Genomic DNA, 13224 nt, shown 5'->3' with positions numbered 1-13224 from the left:
ACAGCCTGATACAGTCATACTCATCGAATCATACCTTACAAACAATGTCCCAGACACCGCCATCACCATCCTGTTCCATCGGCAGGAGAGACCCACCAGAGGTGGTAGCACAGTGGTATACAGTCGAGAGGGAGTTGCCCTGGGAGTCCTCAACATCGACTCCAGACCTCAGGAAGTCTCATGGCATCAGGTCAAACATGGACAAGGTAACCTCCTAATGATTACCACTAACCACCCTCCCTCAGTTGATGAATCAGTACTCCTCCATGTTGAACAGCACTTGGAGGAAGCACTGAGGGTGGCAAGGGCACAGAATGTACTCTGGGTGGGGGACTTCAATGTCCATCACCAAGAGTGGCTCGGTAGCACCACTACTGACCGAGCTGGCTGAGGGCTAAAGGACATAGCTGCTAGACTGGGACCTCGTGACCTCACCCTCACCAATCTGCCTGCCACAGATGCATTTGTCCATGACAGTATTGGTAGGAGTGACCACTGCACAATCCTTGTGGAGACCAAGTCCCGTCTTCACATTGAGGATACCCTTCATCGTGTTGTATGGCACTACCACCGTATTAAATGGGATAGATTTCGAACAGGTCTAGCAGTGCAAAATTGGGTATCCATGATGCGCTGTGGGCCATCAGCAGCAGAATTGTACTCAACCACAATCTGTAACCTCATGGCCCAGCATATCCCCCACTCTACCATTACCATCAAGCTAGGGAATCAACCCTGGTTCAATGAAGAGTGCAGGAGGGCATGCCAGGAGCAGCCGCAGGCATACCCAAAATGAGGTGTCAACCTGGTGAAGCTACAACCCAGGACTATTTGCATGCCAAACAGCGTAAGCAGCATGTGATAGACAGAGATAAGCGATCCCATAACCAACGGATCAGATCTAAGCTCTGCAGTCCTGCCACATCCAGTCATGAATGGTGGTGGACAATTAAACAACTAACTGGAGGAGGTGGCTCCACAAATATCCCCATGCTCAAAGTTGGGGGAACCCAGCACATCAGTGTGAAAGATAAGGCTGAAGCATTTGCAACAATCTTCAGTCAGAAGTGCCGAGTGGATGATCCATCCTGGCCTCCTCCTAAAATCCCCAGCATCACAGATGCCAGTCTTCAGCCAATTCGATTCACTCCGTGTGATAGCAAGAAACTACAAAGGCTACGGGCCCTGACAACATTCCAGCAATAGAACTGAAGACCTGTGCTCCAGAAATTGCCACGCCCCTAACCAAGCTGTTCCAGTACAGCTACAACATTGGCATCTACTCAGCAAAGTGGAAAATTGCCCAGTTATGTCCTGTATACAAAAAGCAGGACAAGTCCAACCTGACCATTTACCACCCCATCAGTCTACTCTCCATTATCAGTAAAGTGCTATCAAGCAGCACTTGCTAAGCAATAACCTGCTCAGTGACACTCAGTTTGGGTTCCGGCAGGGCCAATCAGCTCCTGACCTCATTACAGCCTTGGTTCAAACATGGACAAAAGAGCTGAACTCAAGAGGTGAGGTGAGAGTGACTGCCCTTGATATCAAGGCAGCATTTGACCGAGTATGGCGTCAAGGAGTCCTAGCAAAACTGGATTTACTGGGAATTGGGGGAAAACTCTCCACTGGTTGGAGTCATACCTAGCACAAAGGAAGACAGTTGTGGTTGTTGGAGTTCAATCATCTGAGCTCCAGGACATCACTGCAGGAGTTCCTCAGGGTAGTGTCCTAGGCCCAACCATCTTCATCAATGACCTTCCTTCAGTCATAAGGTCAGAAGTGGGGATGTTCGCTGATGATTGCACAATGTTCAGCACCCTTTGCGACTCCTCAGATACTGAAGCAGACCGTGTAGAAATGCAGCAAGACGTGGACAAAATCCACATGGTCTGCTCTATCACATTTCTTGTGGCAGCATGTCTTTAGTTGTATGAATGCTGCCTTCATGTGCACAGGTTTGGCAATAAAGTCATGAGCTACGTTGTCAAAGGATAGCCATTGTCACCACCTTTTGGTTTGTCATGGTGTCTCAAATGCTGATGGCACAGTGGACAGCCAAAGAATGGAGGCATCATGGCTGCTGTGAGTATCTTGGGCATTGACCTGCATGATCCCTTTAAAAAGCATGGGTGGAGGGTGCTTCCCACCACTGATCATGGGTTCAGCAGTGCCTGTTTAATTAGCTGGAATGATGTGTGTCATGATCAGTACAAAAGACAACGCTGAAATGTTTGCAACTATCTATCTATCTGTCTATCTATTTTTGCCTCCTCCTGAGGTCCCCAGTATCACTGACGTCAGTCTTCAGCCAATTTGATTCACTCCACATGATGTCAAGAAATGGGTGAGTGCACTGGATACAGCAAAGTCTATGGGCCCTGCCTGTATACTGAAGACTTGTGCTTCAGAACTAGCCTCTCGCCAAACTGTTCCAGTACAGCTACAACACTGGCATTTATCCAACAATGTGTAAAATTACCCAGGTATGTCCTGTCCAGAAACAAAAGCAGAAGAAATCAATTCCGGCCAATTATCGCCCCATCAGTCTACACAATCATCAGCAACGTGATGAAGGTGTCGTCGACAGTGCTATCAAGCGGCACGTACTCAACAATAACCTGCTCATTGACACTCAGTTTGGGTTCCGCCAGAGCTAATCAGCTCCTACCTCATTACAGCCTTGGTCCAAACATGGACAAAAGAGCTGAACTCTAGAGGTGAGGTGAGAGTGACTGCCCTTGACGTCAAGGCAGCATTTGACCAAGTGTGGCATCAAGGAGCCCTAGCAAAACTGGAGTCAATGAGAATCAGGGGAAAACTCTCCATTGGTTGGAGTCATACCTAGCACAAAGGAAGATGGTTGTGGTTGTTGGAGGTCAATCATCTCAGTTCCAGAACATCACTGCAGGAGTTCCTCAGGTTAGTGTCCTAGGCCCAACCATCTTCAGCTGCTTCATCAATGACTTTCCCTCCATCATAAGGTCAGAAGTGATATGTTCACCTTTGATTGCTGTTCTCAGAACCATTCGTAACTCCTCAGTTACTGAAGCAGTCCATGTCTGTACGCAGCAAAACCTGAACAACATTCAAGCTTGGACTGATAAGTGCCAAGTAACATTCTCGCCACACAAGTGCCAGGCAATGACCATCTCCAACAAGAGAGAATCTAGCCGTCTTCCCATGACATTCAATGGCATTCTCATCAATGAATCCCCACTATCAAACATCCTGGAGGTTACCGTTGACCAGAAACTGAACTGCAGTAGCCATATAAATACTGTGGCTATAAGAGCAGGTCAGAGACTGGGAATTCTGCGGTGAATAACTCACCTCCTGACTCACCAATGCCTGCCCACCATCGACAAGACAAAAGCTAGGAATGTGATGCAATACTCTCCACTGGATGAATGCAGCTCCAACAACACTCAAGAAGCTTAACACCATCCAGAACAAAGCAGCTCGATTGATTGGCATCCCATCCATCACCTTAAAGATTCACTCCCTCCATCACCGATGCACAGTGGCATCAGTGTGTACCATCTACAAGATACACTGCAGCAACGCACCAAGGCTCCTTAGACAGCACCTTCCAAACCTGCAACCTCTACCACCTAAACGAACAAGGGCAGCAGGCACATGAGAATATGACCACCTTCAAGTCATGAACCATCCTGACTTGGAAATATATCACCGTTCCTTCACTGTTGTTGGGTCAAAATCCTGGAACTTCCTCCCGAACAGCACTGTGGACATACCTACACCCACATGGGCTGCAGTGGTTCAAGAAGGTGGCTCATCACCACCTTCTCAAGGGCAATTAGGGATGGGCAGTAAATGCTGGTTGTGCCAGGATGCCCACATCCCATGAATTAATAAAATATCTGCCTATCCTGCATACTTCTGGCAGATTCTGCCTACACATGCCCCAACACACTCACCAAAATGGTGTCTGGCGCAGCTCACACCAGAAGTGTGCGCACGTGTGCTGGGTGTAATTTTGCAGCTAAAACAGCACTCGAAGCACCGAAAATCTAAGCGGCAAGGAGCCAAGTTTTGCCGTCAATTTCTCATCTGTTCTCTGCATCAATAATTTCCGTTGCAAACCTTCGTCTGCCAATGGATTCGTCAGAGTTCGCTTCAAACATGTACTATTCTCACCAACCACAATGTCTTACATATAAATTGCTTTTTTCCCTTTCCCCATAGCTTCACTGAACCAGGCTGACTGCTGATGTGCTCCCGACAAGTGCTGTCCATCTTCTTCTCCTCCCAGCATTGCCCAAGCCTCGACCACATCAGCCTTGAACTACCATCCATAAATTCAAAGCCAAAACCACACTGGAATCTGCAGAAGGGCAACTGGGATGCCTACAGCAGATACATAGAAACCACCATTAACCGGATCCTACCCCTCCCCAAAAACTACAAGTGCTTCCCTCGACTTCTCAAACTGGCAGCCACCAAATTTGTTCCCCAGGGCTTCCGAAAAACCTTCATCCCTTGCTGGACCCTGGAAGGAGAATGGCTCCTGGAAGAACACGGGGAAACTGAGGACCCCGACATGGCAGCAGCACCCGTCAAGTCCCTTGATGCCTCATAAGATGGCGGGAAACAGCGGAGAACATTGACTTCACAAACTCAAGTCGAGAGGTATGGAAACTCCTGCGCGGCCTGGGAGCAGCCGTGTAACAACCACACCAGCGGTCCAAAGCCAACGTTGATGTTGTCACTTCACAGCTCCTAATAAACTCAAAGTTACCAGTCAGCAGGAAAGATAAGCGGATGGTAAAAGCAGCCCTGATACAGCCTCTCACAACTGTTCCAGGGCAGACAGACTTCTCAAACCCTTACACACAAGAGGAAGTGGACAGCGCCCTGTCAGCTACCAAACCAGGCAAAGCAGCAGGAGTCGATGGGATTTATCCAGAATTCCTGAATATCATTGGATCACAGGGAAGGAAGTGGCTACCAAAGCTGTTTACCAACATCCACAGCACAGGCACCATTGCAAACAAAGAACAAAGAACAGTACAGCACAGGAACAGGTCATTCGGCCCTCCAAGCCTGTGCTGATCTTGATGCCTGCCTAAACTAAAACCTTCTGCACTTCCGGGTACCGTATTCCTCTATTCCCTTCCTATTCATGTATTTGTCAAGATATCTCTTAAACGTTGCTATCGTATCTGCTTCCACCACCTCCCCTGGCAGCAAGTTCCAGGCACTCACCACCCTCTGTGTAAAAAACTTGCCTCGCACATCCCCTCTAAACTTTGCCCCTCGCACCTTAAACCTATGTCCCCTAGTAACTGACTCTTCCACCCTGGGAAAAAGCTTCTGACTATCCACTCTGTCCATGCCGCTCATAACTTTGTAAACCTCTATCATGTCGCCCCTCCACCTCCGTCGTTCCAGTGAAAACAATCCGAGTTTTTACAACCTCTCCTCATAGCTAATGCCCTCTAGACCAGGCAACATCCTGGTAAACCTCCTCTGTACCCTCTCCAAAGCCTCCACGTCCTTCTGGTAGTGTGGCGACCAGAATTGCACGCAATATTCTAAGTGTGGCCTAACTAAGGTTCTGTACAGCTGCAACATAACTTGCCAATTTTTATACTCTATGCCCCGACCGATGAAGGCAAGCATGCCGTATGCCTTCTTGACTACCTTATCCACCTGCGTTGCCACTTTCAGTGACCTGTGGATCTGTACGCCCAGATCTCTCTGCCTGTCAATACTCCTAAGGGTTCTGCCATTTACTGTATACCTCCCACCTGCATTAGATCTTCCAAGATGCATTACCTCACATTTGTCCGGATTAATGTTCATTTCTCCGCCCAAGTCTCCAACCGATCTATATCCTGCTGTATCCTTTGACAATCCTCATCATTATCCGCAACTCCACAAACCTTTGTGTCTTAAGATAATGGCCATTGCCTAGCAAGGGAAACCACTCAATGACCCAAGCAGCTACTGCCCCATCGTCCTGCTCTCAAAAACATATGTTCCTGGAAGGCCTCCTGCTAAACAGACTGAGTCCCATCCTGCAAGCAGCGACTGCCCCACTGCCGCACCCCCATCTGCTGTGTGAAAACCCTACAACTAATCAACTCCATAATCAGCAACCAACAGTTCTGTGTGCACCTTGGAGTTCAAATCAGCCACTCACTAACCAACAACAGGCTGCTACAGGGATCAGTTGTTGCACTGACCCCCTTCAATATATATACCAGTGACCTCCTTCCCACAAAGACATGGCTCTTCTTAAATGCTGATGACTTAAGAGTTTATTAATCTTAAACTCTAATTTGGTTAACGACGACGAATAGGCAACATGACCACGCTAACATGCATATACGATAAAGACACACGCAGATAGAGACAGAAAAAGTATAAAGAGTAAAAGGGAGATGTTTGAGGCAATAGCTGGGTGTATTTACAGTCCTTTGAATTCAATGTGGAGTCTTTGGATGCCGGTAAGTCTTGCTGTTCGTTGGGGCTCAATCTAGGAGTCTTTTCTCTCTTGAGGTTTAAGCGACCTCAGTGGGTCCGGAGGTTTGTGAGAAAGCGAGAGAGAGCTAGCCAGGAGAGAGGGTCTCTTGTTCCAGGTTCAGATGCAATCTGCAGTCTGTCTTCAAACTGTCCTGTGTCTAGTTCAAAAAGCCTGGGCCAGCAGGTTAGTCATGTGACCAGCTGGTTTAACCATTCCTGCGTTTATGGATTTTCCATCTTAGCAGACACTGGAATGTGAGCTTTCTTACACCTTCAGTGTCTGCTGATCAAAATCCATTTGGGTTAATTGGACCAGGGAATAGTTGCTTTGTCTCTCGAAGCACTGTCTCTTAGTATGCAAATGTCCTCCAGCCAAATGTCTGGTGATCTCTTTAAACAAGTCATTTCTTCACTCCAGCAAACAGTTTAATATTGTTCATATGATGAAATTAATATGCCTCATTCTTGGCAGGTGGGGGTCTTCATGACAATGTCCAGTTCTACGGTCGACCACTCGCCCACAACCCAGCGCCATAATACCTTGGCATTGCTCTTGACCATACATTGACCTACTGGCAACACCTCCAGAACACCAGAGCCAAGGTCAAGACGAGAGGCAATCTCATAAAGAAATTGGTGGGTACCACCTGGAACATTGAGACCAACACGGCTCGAGTGGTTTCCTGTGCTAGCACACATTGAACTCCTGATATCAGCAGGGAAAACATTCTCCTCAAAGAACACCACCAGCTGACAGCTAACGATCACTCCCATTGACACAGGACAAAAAAAAAAATCCATGCACTCACCTGAAATTTCATAGCCCCTACTGGAACACGCGCCACACTCTACAAACCGACGACAGCCTCACCTCTCGATGGCGCACCTCCTGGTTGACTGCTAACATCACCAACCGCAAACTGGAAATTGACTCAAGTGGTGAAGTCCCAGGTTTTAACCTCCCACAGAAAATCTGGACAACCTTCAACCACTTGAGGACGGGCCAGGGAGGATGTGGCAATTTGCTCCACAAGTGGAACATGACGACCAGCTCAAATTATGACTGTGGCCGTCCAAGTCAGACCATTGCCCACATATTGAACTCGTGTCCTGAGAGATCCATTCCTGCTGGCATCACAACCATTCACACTGCATCAGCTGAAACCATTGAATGGATTGTTACCGAACTTAAGATCGAACTATAACTGCTTCCCCAGCCATATGAATATGTGCACCAGGCCTTCTCATCAAATAATAGCTTCCCAACTTAGGTCGACCTATTGTAAAATCAAAGGATTCAACATAGATCAAAGCTGCCTAATTTTGCTTTGTATTTCAATTTATGTTGATTACCATTTTTTCAAAGAACATAATCACATCATTGACATGACGAACAATGTAAAGATTCACACTAACTAAAACCACACTGTCCAACAGTTGAACACAAACTTGTATTTGCTTATCATCCAAAATAAAAAGCACGCCAAATGTTGTCCTGGTACTGCTCGATAGCACATGGTGATGCTTAACGTTTGTCAAACGGTTCCATGATTTTACCAAAAAGCAAAGCTTGATTTCTGCCCAGTTAAACTCATTTTATGGCTCAGATTTAGGCATGGATTTAACCAGCTGTAATCCTAAAGGGAATTTATGAAGCCAGAGTGCCTTCCTGACCGCTAGTCTCCTTCAAAGAGCTCCACTTTATATAACGTCGACTTTAATTTCAAAAAATGTTATTCTAATTATCAAATTTAAAACTTACCCTCTAACTACATCCGGGTCTACAGCAGTGCCATTGCCACAGATGAAGTACACATCCATCAAGGTCCTTAAGAAAGAAAGACTTAAATTTATATAATTCCTTTCACAACCTCAGGATGTCCCAAAGCACTTTAGAGTCAATTAAGTACTTTGTGATGTGTAGTCACTGGTGTAATATATTAAACGTGGCAGCCAATTTACACCCAGCATACTCCCATAAACAGCACTGTGATAGTAACCAGAAAATTTGTTTTTGTGATGTTGATTGAGGGATAAATATTGGCTAGGACACTGGGGATAACAGAAAGGCCAGAAATACTCAGCAGGTCTGGCTGCATCTGTGTAGAGAGAGAAATAGAGTTAACGTTTCAGGTCTGTGACCCTTCATCAGAACACAGATATAACTCCCCAGTTCTTCTTCAAAATAGTGCCATGGGATCTTTTACATCCACCTGAGAGAGCAGACAGAGCCTTGGTTTAACATCTCATCCAAAAGACAATACCTCTAATAGTGCAACAGTACTACACTGGAGGGTTAGCTTTGATTTTTTGTGCTCCAGTCCAGGACCAGAAGCTGCAACCTTCAGACTCTGCAAGTGAGAGTGCTGCTAACTGAGCCACAGCTGACATGCTACTGGGCAAGTGGAGAGAATGTTGCAAAAAGATGTTACAAGGTATCAAACATCATTATAAGGACATGGTACATATGCACCCATACTGCCACGATACAGATATTTTGTTGCCTGTTCAATTACCAAAAAACATCTGTTTTTCATTTTAGTTCACAGAATAGATCTGGTCAAATCTCATTTTATATATAAAAAGCAGGAAGCATGCTTCGATTCATTGGAGTTTTTAACACAAAACAAGAGACAGTTTTACAATATGCTTGATAGTATCATAATGTGACTCATGGAAAACCTTACCAATAAGAAAGTTACGTGGATTAAATATCTTTCAATGAATCAGTCTTTGCTGAAGCATCTGTCTTACTAATTAATGTGCACTGTGAAACACTAGTGTGATTTGCACACAGGGAGGAATTTAATGGGGCCTCGGGAGTTGATTGGGAGGTGGGGTGGGGGCGTAAAATGGTGGAGTACTCGTCACCTTCCCGACACCATGGAATTGTATCCGCAGTGAGGAAGGTGGAGAATGGCCTTCCTGCTCAGTGGCCAACTGAGGCCCTTAAGTTGCCAATTAAGGGCCACTTAAGAGCTTCTTCCCGCTGCCACTGGCATTTTCTAGCGGCAGGTGGGCCTTCCACCGCATGGGTACACTGCCTGGTAAACCCTGGTGGACTCCATGCGGGCTGTGAATGGTGGGGGGCCTTCTAATCGGGCATCCCATGGCCCATGGAGAGGCCCCCAGTGGCAAAGACCGCCACCATGGCAAGACACCCACCCCACCTCCCCAACCAACACCTCCCCCACCCCATTGCCAGCGTCTGCCTGACTGGCCCCTGAGACCCTGCACTCCACTTATCTTCCAAGGGCAGCGTCCATGCTGTAGATCTCGGCTGGGTGCAGTGCCAACAGTGGCCACCGGCAGTGCTTTTGGGACTGAAGAGCTGCCAGCCCTCCAATGTGATGACACCCCCAGGAATATGTCCAACCAGAGTTGGCAACCCTTTGTAAAACTAAAACACTTTCATTTTTATTCAAGTTGGTGTGGAGGAGCCGTATGGTCAGAAGGAGGGTATAGTTCCTACTCTGTGATAGGGAAACTATTGCTGGAGGTTCAGCAGAGGGCAGGATGAACGACTACAACAGCTGAAAAGGATGAAGTTGTTTCCCTTGACTACCTTTACGTAAGACATATTGTAAAATGGTGGGGTGGGTGGCACAGTACTGGGCAGGGTCTCCATTGCTAAATGCAAAAGACTAACAACATTTTGCAACAAGTACAGAAACAGTAAAGTCATTTTTTGTAATTGAAAATGCTAAAAAGTTCTTTCTTGAGAATACTAGGCTGTTCCTTGAGAAGATATTAGCAAAATGGCAGCTCTGGAATCAGTAGTGCCAGTTTTTATTTGGGAGCAATTTGACCCTGATCTGTACCTGGTGCTATTAGGAGACATCTTTTTACAAAGACCTCTGACATTTATTTACATGTAGCTTACATTGCTGTTGACACCAGAAAAGCCATGGAGGAAATTTGTGTACAGTACTTTCAAGAGGAAAATAAGAGCAAAGGGTTAGCTTTTATTTGTGTTAAACTTCAGAAAGCTGGTTATGGAAGGATAATGCTGGAGCCGATATTTACCCGGTTTCACATTTATTGTGCAAATAAAAAGGATTACAAACGTGTAACTCAAAACCCTCCACCAGTCTCAGTAAGTGTCTGCTTATGAGTGCTTAACTGTGACCACCAATTAATGCCCTTCACCTGCATATAATCAAACCATTGATATATAATTAAACCATTGATATATAATTAACAGATTAACAATTTGAACTTTGTATTGCTCCCATTTTTCAGGAGCTATCTGGGAGCCAGACAAAGAAATGTCGACCTTATTATTACGCTAATGTTCCCTATTTTTATACATTCACCAATTCTGAGTAAGGAAATCATCCTGACATGGCATTGATGTAACATTTGACAGTATACTGGTACTGTTTCATATATAGACTGTCAAACACAATAAATATTAAATGGTACACATTTTGAATTAATTGTAAACTGTGTCGAAGACATTCACTCACTTTGATGGATATTCTGCGGAAACCAGGCAGGAGCAGCCCCGAGGAAATTCCTGGCACCAAAATCAAAAGTTCTAATAAAATGCAAATGCATGACTTGTTCATGCCAATATTTTTAAGGGACAGCATATCCCAAATTCAACTAATCCAGACTGGATCTGAATTTTTATTAAAAGTATCCCAATTTAAATTGATGCAGACTTTTTGTCCTCAGAGGAAGAAAACAAAAACATTCTTGACATCTTTTAGAAACTTTTCTTTGTAATCTACCTACCTTTTTAGATTAGAGTTCTTGATGGCTGGTGAAATGTTTGATACAATCACATTGCTTTCAGGCACAGCAGCTTCCAAAATACTGCAATGGAACAAACATTGTTTAGACCTACTGGGGGAAATACTAATGTTGTGCAATAATGGGTTATAATTTTCTGATTTTATAATGAGAAACTCGTGTAATCTCCAATGGCAAAGGAATGATTAACCAGACATGTAGAGGGTTACTTTGTCAACAGTCAAAGGAATTACAATAGACATTTCATTTAAATACAATTAATTGCTATAAAAATCAGATATAATTCACTTTCTAACACTATATAAAAAAAGAACTTGTATTTGTATAGTGATTTTCACATTTGTGGAAAGTCTTAAAGTGTTTCATTGTCCAGGAGTCACTGTAGTGGCACAAGCAAATAAAACGCCAATTGCACACAGCAAGGTGCAATAAATAGCAATGAAATAAAAGACAGTTAATCTGTTTTGTTAGTGTTGGTTGAGGGATGAATGCCAGCTGGTATTTTGGGAGAGTTCCCTGCTCTTCTTTGAAAAAAATTGAATAGCCAGATAGAGCCACCATTTAACAGCTCATCTGGAAGACAATACCTCCAAAAAAGCAGCACACTCTCAGTATTGCACAGAAGTGTCAGTCTGATGGGCTCAAATTCAGGATGAGACTTTCTGTCCAACAACTTTCTGTCCTAGGTGCAAGAGTTTCCACCCTTACTTCACCCCAGCATTCCAGACATTTTTATTCATGCTTTACTCACCTCTCGGGTCAATTACTTCAACATTTTCCTCATTTGCTTCCAGATTGTGCCATCAACATTCCTGGGTTTGTCCTATCCTAGCTGCAGAATAAACCCATGAGACGCGGGCACAATAATATACAGTTGGGTGAAAGTGGCCCTAGAACTTCTCAACATTAATTCCATACCCTAGAAGTCTCATGAGCTCAGGTCAAGCAAGGACAAGGAAATCTCTTGCTGATAGCTGCCTCAGCGATCCTGCCCCCCCCCCCCCCCCCCCAGCTACATCTCCTTCTAGGTCTTGGTTGTATTGTTAAATCAGTGCTCCTCCTGTAAATTCTACAAGTTATTAAACAATTTTGATAATATAGGTCCAGTATCTCTGCCCTACCTCAGTATTTTTTTCTCATTGAGGAGCACACTTCCAGGAGGACTGTCAAAAACGAGTTGTAGTTTACTGCTCCCATCAACAACAAAGACCTGAAGAGAAAAATCAGAATTAGTTATTTATTTGAACAATATACATGGGTAGAGTTATGATAATCTTTAGGGTACCATGAGGGTGCCAGGAAACTATAGATAGATGGCCACAAAAATAAATGGTTAAGTCCAGAACAAATCTGTACACCGATTATACCAAAGTTTTTATTTGAATACATTCTTAAACTTAGATTCCACATAGTCTTGCCCAAATTTTGTGATTTGAGAACTGAATGGAAACTAAGATTTTTTGAATGGATATTGGGGAAGATCTCTGCACTATACAAACAAAATCCTTATTCGTTTGTTTCTTTGGGTCCTTGTAAAGGGTGGAGTCTTAACCCAATACAATCAAGGTCGAGAAGGAGATGTGGCTGGGGTGGGGAGGGGGGGTGGGTGGCAGGATCTCTGAGGCCAGAAGGCCCCATACATGTGGCCTGGCAATATGCCGAATGAGTCCTGATGTACTGAGCCACCTTACGGTAAATGTGGGGCCTAAATGGGGATCGAGGCATGTAATGCGCCTTGGATCCCTGAAGAACGAAGATAATTTCTGGCAACGTTTTAGCCCTCTTACTAAGGAGGTCAAGGGGGCACCTCTGACTCCTTTCTGGGGTAGGCCCAGTACCCACTTTCTGGTCGAGATTCCTGGCCTCCTCGGTCATGTCGATAATGTAAATTGTGCATGTTCTCACTGGAAAAGAGAAGGTTGAGTGGTGCCAAATGGTTTCTAAAGGGACTAAATACTAGGGACAAGGTTACAG

General features: G+C 45.0%; 1 protein-coding gene across 1 annotated transcript in view; it reads right to left on the bottom strand.

Annotated features, from left to right (window-relative positions):
- Positions 1-13224, bottom strand: part of LOC137368642 (cadherin-related family member 2-like) — a 199930-nt gene that overhangs the window by 23707 nt on the left and 162999 nt on the right. Inside the window, exons 23-25 of the mRNA XM_068028782.1 lie at positions 12372-12460; positions 11233-11313; positions 8255-8320 (exon numbers count right to left, since the gene is read on the bottom strand). Of these exons, the coding sequence (XP_067884883.1) occupies positions 8255-8320; positions 11233-11313; positions 12372-12460 (236 nt within the window). The remainder of the gene's footprint in view (positions 1-8254; positions 8321-11232; positions 11314-12371; positions 12461-13224) is intronic.

The sequence above is a fragment of the Heterodontus francisci genome, chromosome 4 (assembly GCF_036365525.1).
Source record: "Heterodontus francisci isolate sHetFra1 chromosome 4, sHetFra1.hap1, whole genome shotgun sequence".
Lineage (NCBI taxonomy): Eukaryota > Metazoa > Chordata > Chondrichthyes > Heterodontiformes > Heterodontidae > Heterodontus > Heterodontus francisci.
This window is presented reverse-complemented; position numbering and strand designations above follow the sequence as displayed.